Source organism: Caenorhabditis remanei, chromosome IV (assembly GCF_010183535.1).
Source record: "Caenorhabditis remanei strain PX506 chromosome IV, whole genome shotgun sequence".
NCBI classification, from domain to species: domain Eukaryota; kingdom Metazoa; phylum Nematoda; class Chromadorea; order Rhabditida; family Rhabditidae; genus Caenorhabditis; species Caenorhabditis remanei.
The window spans coordinates 770,537-794,820 of NC_071331.1; the positions used below are offsets into that span (position 1 = coordinate 770,537).

General features: G+C 34.3%; 5 protein-coding genes across 5 annotated transcripts; 2 read left to right on the forward strand and 3 right to left on the reverse strand.

Moving 5' to 3' along the window:
• Positions 1-229: 229 nt before the first annotated feature.
• GCK72_012123 (uncharacterized protein) lies at positions 230-2,357 on the forward strand (the record flags this gene model as incomplete). Its single annotated transcript, XM_053728859.1, has 3 exons — positions 230-412; positions 2,008-2,174; positions 2,219-2,357. 3 exons carry the CDS (start codon positions 230-232, stop codon positions 2,355-2,357), a joined length of 489 nt encoding a protein of 162 aa, XP_053583631.1.
• A 967-nt stretch (positions 2,358-3,324) lies between these two features.
• On the reverse strand, positions 3,325-4,135 carry GCK72_012124 (uncharacterized protein; the record flags this gene model as incomplete). Its single annotated transcript, XM_053728860.1, has 3 exons — positions 3,325-3,453; positions 3,499-4,019; positions 4,072-4,135. The coding sequence occupies 3 exons, from the start codon at positions 4,133-4,135 to the stop codon at positions 3,325-3,327; spliced, it is 714 nt and encodes a 237-aa protein (XP_053583632.1).
• A 574-nt stretch (positions 4,136-4,709) lies between these two features.
• GCK72_012125 (uncharacterized protein) lies at positions 4,710-5,883 on the forward strand (the record flags this gene model as incomplete). Its single annotated transcript, XM_053728861.1, has 4 exons — positions 4,710-4,755; positions 4,807-5,351; positions 5,399-5,698; positions 5,743-5,883. The coding sequence occupies 4 exons, from the start codon at positions 4,710-4,712 to the stop codon at positions 5,881-5,883; spliced, it is 1,032 nt and encodes a 343-aa protein (XP_053583633.1).
• A 760-nt stretch (positions 5,884-6,643) lies between these two features.
• Positions 6,644-7,780, reverse strand: GCK72_012126 (uncharacterized protein; the record flags this gene model as incomplete). Its single annotated transcript, XM_003105353.2, has 4 exons — positions 6,644-6,760; positions 6,807-7,106; positions 7,154-7,698; positions 7,750-7,780. 4 exons carry the CDS (start codon positions 7,778-7,780, stop codon positions 6,644-6,646), a joined length of 993 nt encoding a protein of 330 aa, XP_003105401.2.
• A 1,253-nt stretch (positions 7,781-9,033) lies between these two features.
• GCK72_012127 (uncharacterized protein) lies at positions 9,034-10,183 on the reverse strand (the record flags this gene model as incomplete). Its single annotated transcript, XM_003105382.2, has 4 exons — positions 9,034-9,150; positions 9,197-9,496; positions 9,544-10,088; positions 10,138-10,183. The coding sequence occupies 4 exons, from the start codon at positions 10,181-10,183 to the stop codon at positions 9,034-9,036; spliced, it is 1,008 nt and encodes a 335-aa protein (XP_003105430.2).
• Positions 10,184-24,284: the final 14,101 nt, after the last annotated feature.

Here is a 24,284-nt window from a genome sequence, read left to right on the forward strand (position 1 = left end):
GTTTTTCTGTTTTTTTCTCGGAGGACACTAACGACCCCCATTTTCAGAACGCTCACCTCATTAACCGTCTATTCAACCTCTCTGAAATCTGAATTGCACCTGAACACTTGACGCCGACATCTGAAACTTCTACTAATGAACATCTTTCAAGTAGGTCACACTTCTAGGCCATATAAAAGGGCGTCCCGGTGACGTCCGAGATATTTTTTTGATTCCTAGAAAAAGCAAAATGGGAATCTTCAACACGGTATTCCAGATCGCCTGCGCCCTCACCTCGATATGTTTGAATCTCGTTTTGACCTACCTGATTCTGGTGAAAAGTCCGAAGAAGCTCGGAGTCTACAAGTATTTGATGTGCTATATTTCGCTGTTCGAGGTGTTTTACTCCATTTGGGATATGATGACGGAGCCGGTGAGTTGGGAGAATGGATGGGGGGTTTTAGATTGTTGATGATAACGAGTTGGTGTTAAAGTGAGTCCTAGAAATCATATTGATGAAACTGAGAAAAGTTTTGTTAACATTGTGAGTGCACTACCTGTAGACTATTGGGGACAGGTCGGGAACTGAGACAGTCCTCAAGCATTTAAAAACCAAGTGCTTCACTAGTATTTCGACCACATATTTCTCGAATACCATGTCTCAAGCTCGAAAACTGAATACATATTTGAAATCGGCGTTTTCTCATCTTTCCAATGTTATACATGAAGCCCTATGCAACAAACATGTCACTAGCAATGTTTCTATTTTTATCTCTGTGTTTTTATCTCCGTGATGCTACAGTAATTTTTATGATTTTTTGATCTAGATGCTTGTGAGAAGAACGCAGGGGCATTGAGTTAGAAGCAACGCTGTTCCAGCAATCAAAGCAACAGATTGGATTGAATCGATTGTAAAGGTACAAATCATGCAGATGAAACTGAAAAAATTGTTTTCGATCATCTTGATATGTTGTAGAAACAATAAGGCAACAATGAATGTTAACTATATTCTGATTGTGATATATGTACAAGATGAAATAGAATTTTCTGGAAATTCATTGCAATTTTTGTGTTTACACAAGTTATCGTCATCTCTACTAAACCATATGTTTTGGTCCAATACTTGTCGAAAATCTGAAACAGAGCTTCCCATTAGTTTCACAATATTTCAAAAATCTAAAATGAGGCACAGAATCGCTTTCTTCTCACTCCCACGTCCCAAGTTAAGTAACGATCTGGTCGAACCAGGCCGGAGAAAAACTTCGGTCACCACTTCGACCTCATTTTTCCGGAAAGCCTAGCCTTTAGCTCAAAAACTGAATACATACATGAAATCAACGTTTTCTCAACTTTCCAACGATATACAATGCGTCCCATATATTCAAACAGACTATGATTTTCCCTAGATAGTTCCTTCTGAAATTGGGAAGAAAAATGAACAACGAGCTACTAGCAATTTTTCCATTTTCCTATTTTTATCTCCGTGATGCTACAGTAATTTTTATGATTTTGAGCGAAATACTTGTGAGGAGCCAATTAACTCCAGAAATGTGAGCAAGAAAAACAAGGTTCAGCTACCAGAGAATAGTAAAATTAAACTGAATCGATAATAACAGTAGAAGTCATGCAGCTGAAAATGAAAATAACAACTGTTTTCGATTATCTTGAAATTTGGTAGCCACCGTTAGCCAACAATAGGTTATAAACTTTTTTTTCTGTGGGAAGACGAAATTAAAGATGATCGGGATACTAATGGGCATATTCACAAGGTAGCGAAAAAACACTAGCAAAACAAAACTACTAGCAGAAAATAGTTATTTGCTCCTTTGCGAATAGGTCCATAACGCATATAACATTACTTAATTATATTCCTACTAAACCATATGTTTTGGTTTAATACTGGTGGAATATCTGAAACAGAGCATATTAATAGTTTCATAGTATTTAAAACGTCTATAAACAAAATCAGCATTGCTTGCTTCCCAAGTCCCAATATCCCCACTTTGAAACCGCAAATACATATTCCAGATCGTCCATTCCTACAAAGCCGCATTCGTCGTCCTCCGTGACTACTACGGTTCCGTTTTCAATCGAGAAGTCAGTTTCGTCTTGGTTTGTGTCTACTGTGGCCTATTCGGTTTCTCCATGGCTATCTTCGGAGTCCACTTTATCTACAGATACGGTGCAGTTAATAAGTGAGTCGACCTTATATAGTATCCAGAAATATACTTTTTTTCAGATCTTTCTCGGAGCGTTTTCTCCCGGGAAACTGGGTATACATGCTGTTCGTGATTCCATTGTGGTATGGAGCCTGGTGGGCGGTGCTGTGTTATATCTACTTTTATTATACCGATATAACGGATGCATATATGAAGTAGGTTTGAAGGATGGGGCACTGCAGAGTTAGTTCGGAAAGTTTTTTTTTAATTTAATTTAATTTTAATTTTAATTTATTGACTAAAAAAAAAATCAGTACTATACACTAGAGACGTGATCAAGCCCCTCACGAGGCGACAGACCAGGTAGGGGTGGGGGGAACAAAAAATAAAAAATAAAAAATTGAGAATCATAATGGCAAGATAGGATTGGGGGAAGGATTATAAAACCGAACTGTGAAAGTGGTGGTGGAAGAATTTCGAGAAGGATAAATTAAATTAAAGTGACAGACCGTTAAAATGGGAGAGGCGGGTGAGTGAGCAATATAATACATGGGGGTGGGAGAGAGAGAGGGATCAAACTTATAATCGATTAATGGATTGTACAAGAAGGGAGATAAATTTACCGGGGGAGAGAAATTCAGGGCAATTAGATGTGATGGAATTCCAGATGGGGACAGTGGAAGAGAAGAAATCATTAACTTGTGGTCTAATACAAATAAGGGTCATGGGTCGTCGGTTAGAGTTAGACAGTCTGACATAAGAGTGGATTTCAGGAAAGAAAGTGGCGCCGCAAATTATTTTATAGAGGAGCATTAACTGAGATTTAAGACGACGGTGACGGAGGGAGTATAAATCAAGAATCTCGAGACGATTTAGATAGGAAGTATAGCGAATGTTACATCAGTATAGCGAATGTTACATCAGTAAAAAGTTGAGCGGAGTCATGCAAATGAATTGCTAGATCTTATGGAAAAATTATGAATGGCATGATCAGTGTTTTGATTTTTATAAACAAGTCTAGCCTTATTCGACAACCGACTAATTATCGTTCTCAGCACCACTTTTTATTCAAATCGCTTTGAAACCGCAAGATTATATCTTTATCTGTTTGACCTATATCCGATTTCAGAGAAACCATCGAATTTCACTATGGTATCCCTATCAAGGACTCCTCCTACATCATTGTCTACTTCCAACCAACTGGCCCCGACGGTAAACCCCACCCTGATCCCAAAATCTTCTTCGCCATCGGCTGCATGTGGCCGATTGCAGATACTTTGCTATTACCATTCATTTCGCAGAGGATATCCAATATCTGGAAAAAGGCTCTAGAGTTTTAAAAAGGCGGAGCTTCACTCACTTCTTTGCTGCAGTAGAAGTTCTCATTTGGATAAGCGAAGACAAATCGATTATCAGGATTTACCGGTGGCACACGATGATTCATAACAAATGGTTGATGAAACCCTTCTACCTCCAGAATCCTGATATCTGTCCCCATTATAAATCGAGTTCCTCTTACAAATCCAAAATCTTGATTCAGTAGATCATTTGCAGTAAGGAAAGTTGTCCGTTGAATGAAATTAATGTTGTTATCAAACCAGACATCTCCACAGTCATAGATTATTGAATCAATTTTCTCATTGAACTTGTTGATAGTAAACTTCAAATTCGCTTTGATTCTCCATTTTCCAACATTCGGATCATTCACTCGACAATCCGCAAAAAGCAAAAGTCGTGTGTCAAACATGGTTACCCCATGAGAAAAACCAATATTCATTTTGTTAAAGTACTGTGTAACGATCTTGTAATCCATATTTTCGAGGACTGGGTGAATGTTTTGAACGATGAAAACGGTTTTGAAGTGTCCCAGTGGAGATGGATCTGAAAACAAAAAACTCTTTGGAGACTGGTCTAAATTTTTTCTAAAACTCACAATATTCTAAATACGATTCTCTCTCTAAACGAGAAATAAGTGACCAATGCTGATTTACGTCCATTTTGACAAAGATGGTATGGTAGGAATAAATTTTTATAAGCTCCACGTTTGAAAAAAGTTATTTTGATGCCGGGGTCGCCATTTTTTTAGTTTGGAAAATATCGGCACGTGAAAAGTTTTTTTTTGAAAGTTTTGGAAACTTGTTTAAACATTGCACGGTGTTCCAAACAGCGAGTCCAGTTCAGACTATCGGTTACTGACGCGTTTTACGTGCAGCCCGCGAAACTTCCCGCGTTAATAATTATTGTGATCTCTAAAAAAATTTGATCTAAAATTTACGTGGGAACGCTTTTTTGACACATGAAGCAAGTTTTGAGTTTTTTTTGGCTTAAAAAGAGCTTTTTCAGAAAAACTCAATTCATATTTTTCTAAAAAGACCTCGCTATTTCAAAATAAGAATTTTTTCCATTATATTTTCATCCTGCAAAATCATATAAAAACATGAATTAATTGCGTGATAATTTTGAAGTTCCACTGCCCCTGAACTTTATTTGAAACGCGTGGCAAACACTTTTGTTTTTTGAATGCGTGGATTCAAATCCTAGATTTTGTTTCGCCAGAATTCTCTTTTCATAATGGGTGCAAAACAATCTCAGGAAAGAAAATCATATTTGGAAGACTGTGAGTTACATTTTTCTCGCAAAATTTTCTATTGGTCCCATTAAATTTCAGATCCCTACCCCCTTGGACATTTCAAATCGATATATAACATTGAAAATATCAGTTCCATAGTTGCAAATAGACACCAAAAATCATTTACAACTGCGAGATGGTTTGTCAAAATGAATATTCATTTTACACATGGAATATGGATGCCGGAGGGAATGGAAGACCGACTTGTTTTTGTCGTTTACTGTGGAGTCTTGAGTACAAATTCCAAATATTGGAGAGTGAAAGCTAATGTGAAATTCATTTTGCACGATTTGAATGATGTACAAAGCTCTGTGGAATACCATTGTGGGGATGTATGGTTCGATAACTACACTCATGAAAAGTCAGTAATTTATCAAGATACTAATATTAGTTTGGATAGTCTTCTTGATGAAAATGTTGGATTTGTGAAGGATAACGAGATGAAAATGAGTACGGATATTCGAGTTTTGGAAGTTGAAGGATTCCACCAACCAACTGTTATTAATCACCGAGAATCTCCAACTAATCCGCTCCATCAGCAGATTTTGGCATTTCCAGACGAGAATTTATATGTCAATAAGGAGGTTTGTTTGAAAATTATATCTGTGAATACTATCCGTCATTTTTAAAGATGTTGAATGCCCATTGCATATTGGAATCTCATCATACACAGATCCGTGATCTCGACGAGATAAAGTTCAACAGACCATCACCTGGACAGATTGAAGAGTTTTTAGATTGTATTTATGGTTTTCCAATACCGTTAATCTCTCGTGGAGGGCTTCACTTTTTTCTTAGAAATGCCAAAAGTTTTAAAATGCGGTCAGTGGCACAAAGAGCAGCTCAAACTATTGTCAATGATAAGGCAGTTGATGTGATCACTAAAGTGGAAGTGTCGATTGCGGTTGATTTTGATATGAGAAGAGTTGTTGTGAGTTCTTTTATTTAAAGACATGATTCAAATTGATTTTTTAGCATGCCTGGCTGAATAGAAAGAAATCGATCAGTAAAAATGATTTGGAGGATTTGAGTATCGAGAAGATGTCAGGAGAGATAATGAAGGCGATTGTGAAGAGAGTTCTCAAGCTCGGTGGATGGGAGAAAGAAGAAAAATGAATACTTGTTTTCTGTTATTTTTTATAGTGAAATAAAAAATCAATTTTATTTGATTTTCTGGTTTTATAAAGAGTTTTCTGTTTTTGTCAAATACTTTGTAGCAGTGATTGATAACCATGTTTTTGTACGATTCGTAAGTATTCTCATAGAATGAAGTATGCTTCTTGGTGGACCTTTTGTTATATGATGTATTCGTACATAAGTTGCAAGACGGTAAATTGCACGTATTTATTTGCCATATACCTTATCCAATTTTATACCTTATCCAATTTTATAAGACACCCGGACTGTCGATACGTAGTTTTCCAGCCGCGTTCGGATCTTTATGAACTCGAGGTTCTAATCGTACTGTTGAAAGAAAACTTTCTCTCGGCCCGGCCCTGCCCGGTCGGCCAGGTTTCAAAAATGGGTACTCATTTTTGACAAAATTTTTTGAAATGTTTCTGAAAATTTAGAGTAAAAGTGCTTAAATTATAATACATATTCACCTTTTGATTGAATTTTTAATTTCCTGCCAGATACAAGACTTTTTTCGAAAGTATCCGGGCTCCGGAATCGGAAAATAATTTATTGAATAGTTTAAATAAACAAAACAAGACTTATAGTTGGTTCTACGCTGCTACTACAATGTCCTGGAACTGATACGTTTTGTCAGAGACTCAAAAAACACGAGAAGATGTTTTATTGAACCATAAAATCCACAGAAAGTTTTTTGTAAAACTACCAAGTGAAATCGATTCTTCTACTCTCTTTCTTCTCTTTACATCTCGAAAACTCTCTTCACAATAGCCTTCATTGTCTCTCCTGACATCTTCTCGATATTCAAATCTTCCAAATCTTTCTTACTGATAGACTCCATTCTATTCAGCCAGGCATGCTGAAAAATTCAATTCAAATTCAACTTATAAAATGTGAACACTCACAACAACTCTTCTCATGCTGAACTCTATTCCAAGATTGATTACTTGTTTCAAACCTTTCGGATATTTTAAATCATGAATAATAGTTTGCGCTGCTCTTTGTGCCACCGATCGCATTTTGAAAAACTTTGCACTACGGAGAATATCACGAATCCCTGCTCGAGTGTCCATTTGAATTGGATAGCCATAAGCACAATCCAAAAATTCTTCCAGAGTCCCAGTCGACGGTTTGGGGATTTCGAGATCCAGGAAATCGCGGATTGGTCGATTATAAGGTCTCAATATCCAATGGGTGTTCATGACCTTGAAAAATAATTACTGTTCTCTACTGTGTCAAGTTGCAAACTAACCGTCTTATTAATATATATTTCCGCGTCTGAAAATTTACAAAGCTGCTTATAAAACGGATCAACTGGAGGTACTCTATAATTGACAACAGTTGGTTGGTGGAATCCTTCTACTTCCAGAACTCGAATATCTGTTCCCACTCGCATCATATTATCTTTCACATATCCAAAATTTTCATCCAAAAGACTATCCAAACTGATATTAGTATCTTGATAAATCACTGGCATCTCGTGATTGTAGTTATCAAACCATACATCACCATAATCGTATTCCACCGAGTTTTGTTCATCATTCAAATTATGTAAAACAAATTTCACATTGGCCTTTATTCTCCAGTCTTTGACTTCTGGACACAAGACACCGCAATAAACGGCAAGATAAAGCCGGTCTCCCATCGCATCCGGCATCCATATACCATGTGTGAAATAAATATTCATTTTGACAAACCCTCTATCTATTATCCTTTTTTCTTGGTGTCTATTTGCGACTATGGAACTGATATTTTCAATGTTAGATATCGATTTGAAATGCCCAAGGGGGTTGGGATCTGAAATTTAATGCGATCAATAGAAAATTTAGCAAGAAAATTGAAACTCACAGTCTTCTAAATATGATTGTCTTGCATCCATTATGAAGGAAGAGTTTTGTTGAAATAATTTTATGGGAGTAGAATCCACGCGTTAAAAAAGCAAAACGAGTTTTCCACGCGATTCGAGAAAAACAAAGGACCGTGGAACATCACGTTATTGGTTTTTTTCGAAAATATCGAGAAGATGTCCGGAGAGATAATAAAGGCGATTGTGGAGAGAGTTCTTGAGTTAGGTAGATGGGAGAAAGAAGAAAAATGAATACTTGTTTACTGTTTGTTTTTAGAGTGTAATAAAGAATCGATTTGATTTGGTTTTCTGGTTTTATATACAGTTTTTTGCTTTTGTCAAACAGTGTGTGCTTTCGAAATTTTTTTTTTCGAAAAACGTTGGAATCGAAAGAAAATTTTTCGAAAATTTTTCGAAGAATTTTTCGAAAAATCTTTGGAAATTTCTGGAAGTTTCTAGAAGATTCTGAAAATTTCGGAAAACATCTGGAAACAAGAATTTCGCTCATGGATTTTTAGAGTTCCGGAGCACATTTGTGTCCGCCCTCGAATAAGTTCCTTGCCATTTGACTTGTTTATTCACTAAAAATGACTCAAATTAAAATTTTATTGGTGCAAAACGTGTCCGATAATACAAATGTGCTCCGGAACTGAAAACTGTTCATCCTTATTTTCTGTTGTCAATTTATACAGTTTCGAAGATTCTTCGAAAAATTTTCCGAAAAATCTTACGGAAAATCTTTCGAAAATCTTTCGAAGACACACAATGTTGTCAAATATTTTATCCAATTTTATATACATACGTAGTTTTCCAGCCGCGGATCTCTATGGACTCGAGGTTCTGATCGTACTGTTGTAAGAAAAAGCAACCTTGTAAACATTCGAGCTGGGCCGAGCTGAACTTTTTCTCGAACCGGCCCGGTCAGCCCAGATTCAAAAGTGTGCACTACTCATTTTTAAATAAAATTTTTTGATGTTTTTTCGAAAAAGAAAATTCACCTAACTAGATTTTTCAAAACAATTTTCAAAATTTCGAATTTTGGTTTAAAACGTGTCAATAATAATTTTGATTAAGGTCCGCCCCGTGACAAGTCCGAAAAGACAAAAAAAATCTTATCATCGGTTATACACTGATACTACGATGTCTTGGAACTGATACGTTTCGTCCGAGACTCAAAAAACTCGAGAAGATGTTTTATTAAATCATAAAATCGATAGAAAACAACAAGTATCCGTAAAACTACCGAGTGACGTCGATTCTTCTACTCTCCTCTCTCTTTCTTCTCCTTACAACTTAAGAACTCTCTTCACAATAGTCTTCATTGTCTCTCCTGACATCTTCTCGATATTTAAATCCCTTAAATCTTCTTTACTGATCGACTCCTTTTTATTCAGCCAGAAATGCTGAAAAAGCCATTTCAAAAGCATCTTATGAAATGTGAACACTCACAACAACTCTTCTCATGTCGAACTCTATTCCAAGATTGATTTCTTGTTTCAAACCTTTTGGATATTTTAAATCATGAATAATAGTTTGCGCTGCTCTTTGTGCCACCGATCGCATTTTGAAAAGCTTTGCACTACGGAGAATATCACGAATCCCTGCTCGAGTGTCCATTTGAATTGGATAGCCATAAGCACAATCCAAAAATTCTTCCAGAGTCCCAGTCGACGGTTTGGGGATTTCGAGATCCAGGAAATCGCGGATTGGTAGATCATAAGGTTTCAATATAGAATGGGTGTTCATGACCTGGAGAAATAATTAATGTTCTCTACTGTGTCAAGTTGCAAACTAACCGCTTTATTGATATATATTTCTTCGTCTGAAAACTTACAAAGCTGCTTATAAAACGGATCAACTGGAGGTACTCTATAATTGACAACAGTTGGTTGGTGGAATCCTTCTACTTCCAGAACTCGAATATCTGTTCCCACTCGCATCATATTATCTTTCACATAACCAAAACTGTCATTCAAAAGACTATCCAAACTGATATTAGTATCTTGATAAATTACTGGCTTCTCATGAGTGTAGTTATCGAACCATACATCCCCACAATGGTATTCCACCGAGTTTTGTACATCATTCAAATCGTGCAAAATGAATTTCACATTAGCTTTCACTCTCCAGTCTTTGACTTTCGGACACACGACTCCACAGTAAACGACAAGAAAAAGTGGGTCTTCCATTCCCTCCGGCATCCATATACCATGTGTAAAATGAATATTCATTTTGACAAACCATTTCGCAGTTGTCAACGAGTTTTGGTGTCTATTTGCAACTATGGAACTGATGTTTTCAATGTTATATATCGATGTGAAATGCCCAAGGGGGTTGGGATCTGAAATTTGGGGAGAAATAGAAAATATAGCAAGAAAATTGTAACTCACAATCATCTAAATATGATTTTCTTTCCTGAGATTGTTTTGCACCCATTATGAAAAAGGAGTTTTGTTGAAATAAAATTTAGGATTAGAATCCACGCGTTGAAGAAGCGAAACAATTTTTCCACGTGTTTCAAAAAGTGACCGCGAAACATCACGTTATTCTTTTCTTTCTTTTCGGATACTTTAATCCATTTTGTTTGAAAATGTGCGTTTTGTTTAACCACGAGCTGGCAAACCCCGTTAACTCATCATTTTGCACAATAAATGAACATAAGATACTCCTGTTATGTCATGACAGGATTATCAAGTTCTTTAAAAAAAATTATTTTAGTAAAACAGGTTGTGATATTTGAATCAAAACAAAAATATTCACAAAATATAGCGAAAAAATCAAACTTGCAACAGGGCCGAGTCCGGGTCGTGAGCGGGCCTTAGAATAACTCGTATCAAAATGAAAATTAGGAGTCGATCAACCTGTCAAATTATAGATCTCGGTGAGCTCTACTCAAAACTAGTTTCATTTTCACTGTGAGTTTAGTGAGAGCCGCAGTACAATCCATTAAGTGGCCGGGCCGTGATTCAAGGCCCCGCTGTTTCAAGGCCCGGCCACAAAATTGATTGTACTGCAGCTTTCACTAAACTCACTGTGAAAATTAAAATGGATTTGAGTAGAGCTCACCAAGACCTACAATTTGGCAGGTTGATCGACTCCTAATTTTCATTTCGAAGCGAGTTATTTTAAGACCCGCTCAAGGCCCGGACTCGGCCTGGTAGCAAGTATGGAAAAAATGATAATCAATGTACGAATTTGATTGAAAATCAAAAATCTTATTTTGTTTTCATCAACGCTGTGAAACAATAAAAAAGTAGACCGAAAAACAAGGACTAGTATACATAATCGGTGTACCCCTATACATAATCGGTGTACTCTTATCATCGCAACAAAAACTGAAATGTTTCACCATTTTCATAAGTAATATCTGAATTTGCGCTATTTGTACTAGTCGCGAATGTAGATATTAAACCAAGAAAAGAATTTCTGTAATAGAATTGAGAATAAAATTGTTATTGTGTGTTTTACAAGAAAGTCATAACTGAAAAACAACGATCACATTTTGTTTCTATCAATTTCGTGAAACGGAAAAATAATGAATCAAGAAAAAAAGTTAATGATGAATAAAAAAAGTTCTATTCATTAGATATCCTTGTATAATCTGTCCATTTTTTTAACATGCCCCAAGAGAAAATAAACGGTTTCATAATTTCAACATATCCCTTTGAGATCTGAGTTTGCGATTTGTTTTGGATTTTCGCACGTTTTGAAGAAGCACGCGTGATTGGAGGGATGAAATAGCTGATAGACGATATTGTAACAGAACTTAACCATTTTGAATGCGGTACATTTCCAATTTGTTTTTTTATTGTGTTGTAAAAGATTTTTTCACTTTTCATTCACCACCCTTGTTCATGATTCATTATTTGTAATTCATGAAAGAGTAATTGGTGTTTGAAGCATGATGTGAGTTTCCAATTTCTGAAAAGTTTTAGCATTCGTAAGTTCCTGATTACCTCAAAGTGTCCATGAGTCATTTCTTGGCTGAAATTGTGAAAGTGAGACATCGAAAACTTACTAGTTAGAAACCTAGAAACGACTTATCTGCGGAGAAGTGTTGCAACATGAATTACTAACTGATTTATTAACTTCTTGAAACATTTTTTTTGGTTTTTTTGTTGAAAAAAATCGTTGTTTCATTAAAGTACGAAATTTTAAACAATAATAAGCTTCCAGTTTAGCAAATTAGGATATCACATTCTATTACAGCTCACTTTCCAAATAAAAAATATATACAAATTTCAAACTCGAGTACGCGCGTAGCAGAATATGAAAAAAAAAGCCAAAATAATTTTACATCTTGAAACAGAAAGAAAAAAATTATTGTTTCACTATCTTAGCTTCAAGCTCAAAAACTTCTTAATATGATAGTTCCCACTGATGTTTTCTATCACATCCTATTTGTTCAAAAGTATTCGTTGGGGCAGAATATAATCATATTAATACATCACTTCTCCTTTTCTACTTATCACTTTCTGTCTAGAGCAATATGATAGGAAACTGAGTAATAGCATTTTTAAATAACGGATAATAACTGATTTCTAAGCTTTTTCGTTAGTTTGCTATGTAATTTTTGTCATGATCAGTAAATTTACCCAATGATACTGTTTTTGATAATGTCTGTGTCTGTCCAAATGTCTCTGTTTCACACAGTATCCGATTTCAAATTCACTCAGTGATACATCGTTTCTATGTTCAAGCCTGTTTCCAGAATCTTATTATTTGAATCTTCCAGAAACCCTTATCACATTTGATCCAGAAGGTCAAAATATATTTGAATCATCCAATAACAAAACTCCTCCAGATTCTCCTACAATCCATGTCTCATGACAATCAGACACACCTTTCATTGTTTACCCATAGACACCCCAGTTTTTCAATGTTTTCGAGTAATTACTCTGTCAGATTAGGAAGTAGATCGAGGAGAAGAAAATGTAACTACAATACTTTGGAAAATTTCAATAATCACAGATTCAGAATGCTTTCATATTGCACTTTCAGGATTACTGCTCGTTTGATGTGCCAATTTGTTTGGAACAAAATTACATCACACATTTTTGAGAATGTAGTCTAATCGGTCACATAACTGGTTTATATCATATTATAGATGAAAGACTAAACGAATCGAAAATATTAAGTGATATAAATGGGTAGACTAGTCAATTAGACTACATTTTTAAAATAAAGTGAAGTAATAAATGTAATCGACTAGAAAAAAAACTGGTAATGAAACAGAATGGACAATGATCTTATGGGAAGTGGAATATGGATACGACCATCAGTGATTCTTACTGAAGTTTCAATTAGCAGACAACAATTCAAACGGGACCGATGAAAATGTTTTTCAGAAATTTTGAGTGCAGTACCGTTTCAATTATTGGTTTCGAAGGGTAGTGACAACTTTCAAATGTTATTAAAACTGTAAATTTCTGTAATTACTTTAATTTGTTTGATATCAATTAACACGAATGATTCCATTATTTGATACATTTCAGAAATAGAGAAACAAAGATCACAGATCCCTATTTCAAAAATCAGATTCCCAATAACATAGCATTAGGCCAAATCTAGATGAATGGGGTACATCCAATTCAGGTATTTCAAAAGTTGGTGTTTTTTGAAAAACTGGTTTCATCATTTTCCAGAGATCACTCGTTCAATTAGAATTGCATTATTTAGTTGGTAGACAACGTCATTCATGATTTATGAATAAGTAGAGATAGGTGTTTGGAGCATGGTGTGAGTTAGCAATTACTCCGTACGAAATATGAAGATTGTATAATAGATGAAGAAGGAGATAATCCGATTTGAATAATTGGGCATTATGAAGATTATAAAAATTCTGGAGGTTAAAGAAAAAAAGAAGTTGTGCAATTAAAGACCCGGTTTCAGAGTTATCTAGCTCACATTTTGAAGAAAAACTTATGTTTTGAGAGCGCACATTCATAAATACAGTTTCAAATCTATTCCAAGTTTTCTCGAAATTTAAAAATTACATTGATCTCAAACTAGCAATTTTCGATGTCAGCTCTCCAATTTCCATTTTTTTAAATGTCGTTACCACTTTTTGTCTTTGTGAGTACATTTTTCCTCAAATTTCTGAAAATGTAGTCTAAATCACTAATCTATAAGTTTATAGAAATGACAGCAGAATTAGAAATAAACCTTTAATGAAAGTTTTTGGAACAAAACTGAAACACAGGTTTTCTAAAAAAAGAAACGGTATTTCTTACGGTTTTACAAAATCTTAATTGATTATTGCGTTGATTTATTTGATTATACCGACGATAATAATCACGAACCTTGATTCCGAATTGCTGATCTTTATTTTACCAAAAGCACAATAGAACCTAATCGACATGAATCGTCCTATTCATGCAGTATGAAAATTGGTGTGTTTTTAAAAAAAATCTTTTTTTCTGATCTTATTGTCGATCAAGATTATGTACTGTGTTGGCCATAGTGAAAAAGATATCACAGTGTTTCGGAAGAGAATAATTTCAAGAATACTGAAAACAGTAGTTTTTTTTAATTGAATACTTTCATTTTATCGAAAAGACGATAGACAAATCGATGCTAAAAATCCCAAAAATTAATTGAAAAAAATACATACACTTTAAAAGTGTTAGATTTTGAACTAAAAGTTGTTTTCTATAGTTTTCAACTGTATCCTAATATCATTATCGACCATGTCTCATGCGGATTTCTGACATTTCTGAAAAAGTGGAAACATTCTTAAAAACCATATATCCTGGACTTAACAATTCCTATTTCCACCCAGACATTTCACACATTCTCGAAAAAGTAAAAATGCACGCAATTTCTTTTTTCATTAGTCAGTTCTGCTTGTGGTTTTTGACCCCCCTTCATGTCCCAAAAATAGTAGTCGTAAATTAAGCATTCCTTCTGAATACTCAGTGGATTAATGTTTCAAATGTTTCTTTTTTTATTGAGATGCGTGGGTAGGTTTTGATAAGGATATGAATTAAGATAGTGATATGAATTGAAATTTAAACGCTAAAAATCAGTGTTTAATGAAGACGTGTTGGTTGAAACCGGAAAATTGAGTTTGAAAAAAGTAGAAACATGATGATTTTTTGAGTGTTCTACAAGCTAAACTCTATGATAATTGCAACAGTGTACGGCACTATCATTTAATAATATTAATAATGATTAGTAAAACACAGCAATAGACAATCAGACTAACGCTGTACAGCGAAATGTTAAAAAGCATTTGAAACAGTGATTGTTAACTGACTGCGCAGAAGAAGTCAATGATAAATCAAATATCTGAAATATATGAAAAATTAATTCAAATACACTTTCAATAATCTCTTTTCGACTTTTTAAATAATGTATTTATCACATCATAGTTGTTCATAAAAATAGCCAATGGGTCAAAATAATATAATCATATTAATACATCACTTCCCCTTTCTCTAATTATCACTTTCTGTCTGGAGCATTATGATGATGAGAGGGAGGAAAACGTGAAATCTGAAATATTGCTCGGAGCCTTTTAAAATAACAGACAATCACGGGTTTTAGGTTTATTTATGACTTTTTAGTCGTGTCATTTTCGCCGTCATCTCAAAAAACAGAATAGAATTTCATAGATATATTTGCTTTCGACCAGTTTTCGAAACGGAAACAATTTGCATTTATTTTTATTCTAGCTGTATAGTCTTTATTGTTGTTTCTTCTAACAATCGTGTTTCGATAGTTTTTGAAAACTGGTTTGATATTGAACATTCGAGAAGTGGATTTGATGCGGCTCTTATTAATTTTCGTGTTTTACTAGGTTTAAAAAAATTTAGAAACCTATGTAACATTACTGTCCCTATTCTTTGTTGTCACTTTGTTAGTCAAAATACACGAATTTAAAATCTCGTGATCTGAATCCTCCAGAAACCTTTATCGCATTTGATCCAGAAGGTCAAAATGTATTTGAATCATCCAATGTCAAAATTTCTCAGAATCCACCTACAATCCGTGTCTCGTGACAAGCAGACACACCTTTCATTGTTTACCAATAGAGACCCCAGAATTGTTCAATGTTTTCCAGTAAATACTCTGTCAGATTAGGAAGAACTACAATATATTGTGGAGCCATGACCACAGAAGGCAGTGAGAAAAAGAAGAGAATTTCGAAGAGATTGAGAAAGAAGTTATCCGATTTGTGTAATTGAAATTGAGATTAAAACGAAGAGGGGATTCTGGATTGCGGAAAAAGGCAGATCTCAACTAGAAACAGGTGCACTGCACTCAAAATTTCTGAAAAAAAAACATTTTGATCGGTTCCGTTTGAATTGTTGTCTGCTAATTGAAACTTCAGTAAGAATCACTGATGTTCGTATTCACATTGCACTTCCCATAAGATCATTGTCCATTCAAAGTCATTACCAGTTTTTTGTCTAGTCGGGTACATTTATTACTTTACAATATTTTAAAAATGTAGTCTAATTGACTAGTCTACCATTTCAATATACTAGAGATGAAAAACTGAGTATTGAAATGGTGGAGTCATAGAGAAATCCAAGTTGAAATACATTGAAAGGTTTCAAACAGAACTGAAACGGTAAGTTTTGATTAATCAGTTTTCTCAATTGTTCTTGCTTAATTTTCATTGAATAATCCATTAAAAACCCCCACAAAGATGACGAAACCAAACAATTCAAATAGATGATTTTCAATAACGCCTAATCAACATGAATGGGGTACATTCTATTCAAAATAGGTCTGTTTTTTATTAAAAATCTGCTCGTCATCTTTTTTTTTGATCACTCGTTCGATCAAATGGACCACTTTTTATTGTTACCTTTCTGAAAATGTTATTTATGCATCACAGATAAGTTACTGATATTAGTATGAGGAATATTTGGTGTAATAAAACAGTCTCTAAAGAAATTATGAAAATTTATAATATTTTTGAGACAAGCGATAATGAAAGTGAATGGATCATAAAAGTTAAAATAGTTTAGTGTAACAGGCTAATATGTAATAAAGGTAAGGCTATCTATACTAATCGAAAAATGAAAAAATTGCTTCTCAAAAATTGAAACATTAAAAAACTATTCTTAAAAAAGAAAATTTTCTATCGATATTTGTGGCCTAATTTTGCAACAAATGCGCCCTAAGGATGACATTTAAACAACACTGAAAATAAGGAGACACGGATAAAGGTTTTTTTGGCCGAACTGTCTGCTATCATTCGGAACGATAATGTTTTTGTGAAATTATTACCGATCATTGTATCCGTATTCAACTTCCCATAAGATCATTGCCCATTCTATGTCATTACCAGTTTTTGTCTAGTCGGGTACATTTATTACTTCATAATATTTTAAAAATGTAGTCTAATTGACTAGTCTACCAATTTGATGAAAGAGAACGTCAAAGCAAAGCCATGCAAAGTTTAAAAACAAAATTGAAACATAAGTTTATTTAAAATGAATTGCGACAGTAAGTTACCGATAAAAGTGTTGTTATTAATACGGTTTCACTAAATCCATTTTTTGTTTTCTGCATCGATCATACCTGTCCGCAAAATACACCGCAAACACCCTACTTCAATAAACCTGTTTTCAAAAACTCAATAGAATCTAATCAACATGAGTCAGGGGAAATCTTATTCATGTTATTTTGAAATCTGCTCTTCATTATTTTCTGATTCGATTAAATGGCCCATTTTTAATGTAAGCGTTATTCTAAAATCGGATATTCATGAATCATGGAAATGTGATTGATGTTTGGAGCAGGACTTCGGCAGATGAGTAACGCATAGAACAGTCTCCGGGGAGCGAAAAGACAATTTCCGACATTTATGACCTCAAAAACAAAAGTGAATAAATGATTTATGTCAAAATATTTCAGTGTAACAGAGTGAAATATGTAGTGAAGGCTAGGCACTATTTGCTAAATTGATAAATTTCTCAGGCATTAAAATTTTGCATCGAGAGAGATTTTTTCGATGTCGTGAAACACGAAAAATGTTTTTAGAAGATTTCCACGGACACTGTTTCTATGAAATCATAAACTATAGTAAATCCAGAACAGTTATTGCTCACAGATTTTTCGGTACATGAGGCTTCCCTGCCAGACCCATGGTATTTATGAAAAGCCCTATCGAAATTCGAATCTACTCTGTGCTTTCTTTGTTTTTCATGAAACTGAAAATATCATTACTAACTCAGTATTCTTTAATAATTTAGGCTGTTCAAAATAATGAATTTAATGAGCATGAAGTCAACAATTAGTATACCCACCCAGACATTTCACATATTCTCAGAAAAGTAAAAAATGTGCACAATATTTTGCTCATTATTCTTTTCTCCTAGTGGTTTTTGGCCCCCCTTCATGTCCCAAAAAAGTAAAAGTGTTGCTGTAAATTAAGCATTCTTTCTGAATACTCCATGGATAATGTTTCAAACTTCTCTCTTTTTTTATGTGATGTATGGGTGGTTATTATTGCTACCAATTCATATCCATTGCAAGCCTTCACAGTCACAAATGAAGCTTAAAGATAATTTTTTATAAGTCTAGTTCGAGTACAGCGGCTCATCGTGATGGAAACTGAAAATGAAAAAGAGAAGTCGTGACAGTTTCTACATAGATGGCCTCCTACAACATTTTATTAAAGATCCAGATAAACGCAGCAATATGAAACATAGCAATTTCGACAATTGGAACAGGATACAAGATAATTTTTGAGGCCTATATCGATCATAGCAGAATATGGAAATCATGCCAAAATAATATCCAATTTTGAAACGGTAAGAAAAACATAGAAACTCTTGTTTCATCAACTCATTAAAAACTTCAAGCTCAAAAACTTCTCAATGAGATATAACAAAGAAATGGTAGAAACTGAAATGATCAAATCGAGAAATGAAGATACGTATAAATTTATGGATTGAGGTCTATAAGCTAAACTTTCGATCAAATTTGGGAAAGTTTGCAGCAAAACTATTTTTCTAACACTACAAAATCAGTAGAGTTCTTCATACTAAATTTATCGACACACTAGTTGTACAACGAAGGTTCCAAAGCGCACGAAACAGGGATTGTTGAGAAAATTTTTTATTAACGAGTGTGCACCGGCTGTGCACGATAAGCCACTCATAAATCAAATATCTGAAGCAGTAAAAAATTGAAAACTCCTGTTCCACTGACTTTCAAAGTGCTTCAAACATATAAAACTATTAATGAATTTGTTTTGTTGCTCTTTAAATGTTCATAATACCCAGTGGGCCATTATAATGCAATCATATAATACAGGTGATGGTTGAAAGTTCAACATTTAATCATACTTTTTTAAAGTATACAACAGTAGTTTCGAATTTATGCACAGAAAATCAATCAGAGTCAAATAATATGAAAATACAAAGCCACAAACAAGTTCTCTGAAACAAATTTTAAAAATTGTTTCACCTAATTTTTAAAAAGGTTCAAGCAAGGAAACTTTTAGTAATTGTTCTTATTGTTCTTTAATTCACATCACATCACATCATTATTGTTCAAAAATACCCAATGGGTCAAAATAATATAATCAAATTAATACATCACTTCCCCCCTTTCTCTAATTATCACTTTCTGTCTGGAGCATTATGATGATGAGAGGGAGGAAAACGTGAAATCTGAAATATTGCTCGGAGCCTTTTGAAAATAACAGACAATCACGGGTTTTAGATTTATTTATGACTTTTTAGTCGTGTCATTTTCATCGTGATCTTAAACATTGGATGATGGAGTTTAATAGAAAATATTTTTACATTTTGGCCAGCTGCCTAAATTAATTTCTTAATTCCGGCAATAGTTTGCGGTATATTATTGTTTCTTCTAACAACCATGTTTCAATAGTTTTTGAAATTGTAACCGGCTTTAATAAGATTCGGTCGTTTGGAATTTTCATGGCTCATATTAAATTTTCATTTTCTTACTATCTAATTGTCTGAACTGAAATAGTTTTTTGTGATTTTTAATTCTGCTAGCACTACGTCCATTGTTGTTTCTTCAAACAATCATATTTCAATAGTTTTTAAAGCAGTAACCGATATTTATAAAATTCAATTCGTGACGAACAACTTTGCAATTTTCATCGGTTTTGTTACATTAATTTCGATCAAAATCTTCTCCCCAAAAACCTCTGTCAAACCTGATTTAGAAGGTCTAACAATTTGAATCATCCAATATCAAAATTTCTAAGAATCCACCTACAATCCGTTGTCTCGTGACAATCAGACACACCTTTCATTGTTTACCAATAGAGACCCCAGAATTCTGAATGTTTTCCAGTAAATACTCTGTCAGATTAGGAAGTCGAGTGAGGGGGAGACGAGATCAATCATGTAACTACAATATTTTGTGAAATTTCTAATAGTAAGGCTAACAACTCAGAAGCCAGTGAGAATTGGAAAGAAGAGGATTCTGAAGAGATAGAGAGGAAAGTAATCCGATTTGAGTAATTGAAATTGAGATTAAAACGAAGAGCGGATTCTGGAGATTGGATATTGGAGTAAAGCGAAGAATCAGGTTTCAAATGCTCTGGTTTTAATAGTCATTCTGTTTTTAACACTTGATGTGTGTTGAAAATGAATACAGTTTTAGATTTTTTTAATGGGCTCAAAATTTTTAAAGTGTCGATAATTCGTTATTCTCAATTCTTCAATTTCACATTGACCACCACATTGTTTTATTTCACTACTCTTATCCATATTCAATTTCCAAGAAGATCAATGCCCATTCGATGTCATTACCAGTTTTTTGTCTAGTCGGGTACATTTATTACTTCATAATATTTTTAAAATGTAGTCTAATTGACTAGTCTACCATTTCATTATACTAGAGATGAAAAACCGAGCATCATAAAAATCCGAGTTTAATGACAATAAAACAAAATTGAAACAGTAGAAATCAATTAATAAGTTCTTAATTGTTCTGGCACATTTTAATTTTCTTCCTTGTTTTTTTTTATTAAAAAACCCCACAAAGATGACGAAACCCAACAATTCAAATAGATGATTTTCAATAACGCCTAATCAACATGAATGGGGTACATCCTATTCAAAAGAAGTGTGTTTTTTATTGATAAACTGCTCGTCATCTATTTTCTGATCACCCGTTCGATCAAATGAACCACTTTTTATTGTAAGCGTTATTCTAAAATTGGTATTCATGAATCATAGAAATGTGATTGATGTTTGAAGCAGGAATAGTATGAGTAATAAAATAAAATAAAACAGTCACTGGAAAAAATATATAATTTTGCAACATTTCTGAGGAATAAAGTTGTAATGAAAATGTACTGTCGAAAAAATAAAGTTTCGACAAGGATTTTCAAAAGAAAACTTCGCGGGCTGGAACACGCAAGCGCATGAAGCTGTGGGCGGAGCTTAAATTGCAAGCTTAATTAAGCGGCGCGGTTCTAATTCCAATTGTTTTTTTTCCAAATTAAGAACCGCTTGCAGTTTAAGCTCCGCCCACAACTTCATGCGCTTGCGTCTTCCAGCCCGCGAAGTTTTTTTTTGAAAATCCTTGTCGAAACTTTATTTTTTCAACAGTATCATTCCGTTTGAATCAATTTGAACATAAAAACAAATTTAAGTCTTGACACTGATCACACTTATCTCTTGAAAAATATGATATTTCTACTGCTTTTCAAAAATATGCGCTATTGATTGAATGTTTAGTTTCGAGAGATATTTTTCATTGATATGAAACATTAGAAACACTTTTGAAATATTTCCACGGGTACTGTTTCTATAAAATCACAAAAGACAGATAATCCAGAACTGTTATTGTTAAGTCACCAGAGTACAGAATTTATGAATTTAACAACAACATACTTTCTTCATGCTCCGGTAGTGATTACATGACGCACCAGATTTTTTTCATGTCAGAGCCTTTTATTTATACGTGTCATAATGGTGGCTATCGATCGAAATTCGAATCCACCCAGAATCTTTTGTGTTAAACACGAAACTGAGAATATCATTATCGCGAGTCTTCATTCAATTCTAGACCAGACTTGCAAAATTTCGGCCCTGCCCGGAGTCAAGGAATGTGCACTTTTTTTTCACAAAGTTTTTGAAATTTTTTGAAATTTTCATTAAAAATAGTCAAAAACCTATGAAAAAACATATGTAAAAACATAGTCGAAAATTCGACGTTTTTAAAATCCAAATTTTTGTACTGTGGCACGGTGATTTTTTCGGTTCCACCTCCTTTCATTCTGACGAGTTTTTCTCGAAAATTACTTAAAATTTACGCAAAATTTTCTGTAATTATCCGAGGTAACTGAAGGATCTATAGCAGTGAAAAAGAATTTTCCGAAAATTTTCAGCTATTTTCGATAAAAAACTCGTTAGAATGAAAGGAGGTGGTACCGAAAAAATCACCGTGTGTGACCCGGCCCGGGTCGTTGCAATTCAGTTTTATACTGCTCAGACATTTTATATACCTCTTCTATTACTATGTATTCCCACCCAGATATTTCACAAGTTCTTGAAAAAGTAAAAAATGCACACAATACTTTCTCATCAGTCTCCTCTCATCCTTGTGGTTTTTGACCCGCTCTTCATGTCTCAAATGTGTCGTAAATTAAGGATTCTTTCAGAATACTCCATGAATTAATGTGTCAAACTTGTCTCTCTTTTTAGTGATGCATGGCTAGGTTTTGCTGAAATGAGAATGTCGAAATAACGTTTTTTCACAATTATACATAATATCTGAAAAGAAGTTTGTTGTTTATTATCTTGAAATGGATTTTCGATCTACTGCGGTTAGTCATAATGACGACGACTACTGTGTAGACAGAAACCGTACCCTTATTTTTCGACCCCAATTTGCTCTTTGTTTCTGAGAAATTCTGACTTCCTAGTTGTCATCTCTGTTGAACTCAATCTATACTTTTAAAAATCAAGAATTCGTGACATTCCCCAACTGATCCTCCCCCGACTGGTTAGGTGTTCGTTGAGTCGTACACATCTCTACATCACCAACTACTTTTTTCGAACGCGTTCCTTTTTTTTTCTCGTATTTGTTCTCCCTAATGATCTGGTTGATCAAGCGTTATGGCTCGAGGTGTTCGCATTGTTTGGTTTTCAGAAGAGGAGGAGGAGTGTTTTTGTTTAGAATATACATATGTATATGTGTATAGTTATTAGTTATACCTGTGCAAGGTTCATATCAATGTATGTATGTGAAAATAAATATCTTGAGACTGTGGAACAGAGTTTTTTCAGTTTCGTTTTTGGAATTTAATAAGTTTAAAGTTACCATATCCAGTTTTTCCTAAATAACTCTAATATTTTCAAGAATCCATTCCTATAATAATTACCAAATAATTACCCAACAATTACCAAATGCATAATTACCAATATAAGAATACCTCCCATTGAGTTGTGAAACTGTTGGAACAGAAAATTATTGAGAATTCTCATAAGTTTCTGTTTTAAGTATATAACTTCTACTATCCATTTGACACTTAAGACAATACAGTGGTAGGATTTCTCGTTTCAAAGTGATTAATTTTGTAAGTGGGTCACAATGCCAATTTTTATGGAGTGTATTGATCACAAGTAGAGCTCCATTTTTGTAGTTGACAACTTTTTTGTATGAGGGCTTCCTAAGAAGTTACAGTCAATTATTTGAACAGCTTAGCACAGTTCTTCCAACTGCGCTCCACCGAAATGTCCTTGAAAAGTGTCGCTTTTTCTTTGAGTCTCTCAACTTTGCACGCAATTTTCTTTGCTTTCGGTAGAGCGCGGTTGTAAGACGCCTGCCGTGCTTATAAAGCGCACTAGTGTGTGTTCGTAAAGAAAAGTTGTCAACTACAAAAATGAAACTTTACCATTTGATCCGTAAAAATTGACATTGTGGGACAAATAGTGATACATACATAGTTAATCTTTTTTTTAAATCATCTTCATGGTCAGTACTGTACTAATTCGAAATTCTTCATAAACTTATCCTTTTACTAAACTGAAAATATTTCTATCGAGTTATAAAAAAGTTGAAGCAGTGAGTGATTGTAAAATATGAGAATTCTCCTGAATTTCTGTTTCAAAACTGTAATTTTTACGGTTTACTTGACACCTGTGCAATTTATATTCTTTTAACAATGGTTGATATTTCATCTCCAGAGCAGCACTCCACATTATTCAAATCTATAATAATATTGTGTTATCAAATTAATGACCCCATAGTTCCGGGTCACGCTGGTCACTTTCCCAGCAAAGTCCCCCGAAATTACTGTCGCGTACGGTTCTCCATACAGTACCCCGGCCGTGATCGCGCACCTAATTATCATAATTACCCTAGAGTTTATAATCTGATCCTTTCAACATCCCACGTTCCGACATTTCCACTGTTTCACATACTGCTGAAACATTACAATCAATTCAATATGAACAATGCTTCCATAATAAGGCTTTCTTTTCCGCTTAAAAACTTACTCAATTCCAATGGAGCGCACATGCCTCCTCTACTCCATATTCCTAGTATCCACACTCCCTTCCTCCCCCGTTATCCCAATGAT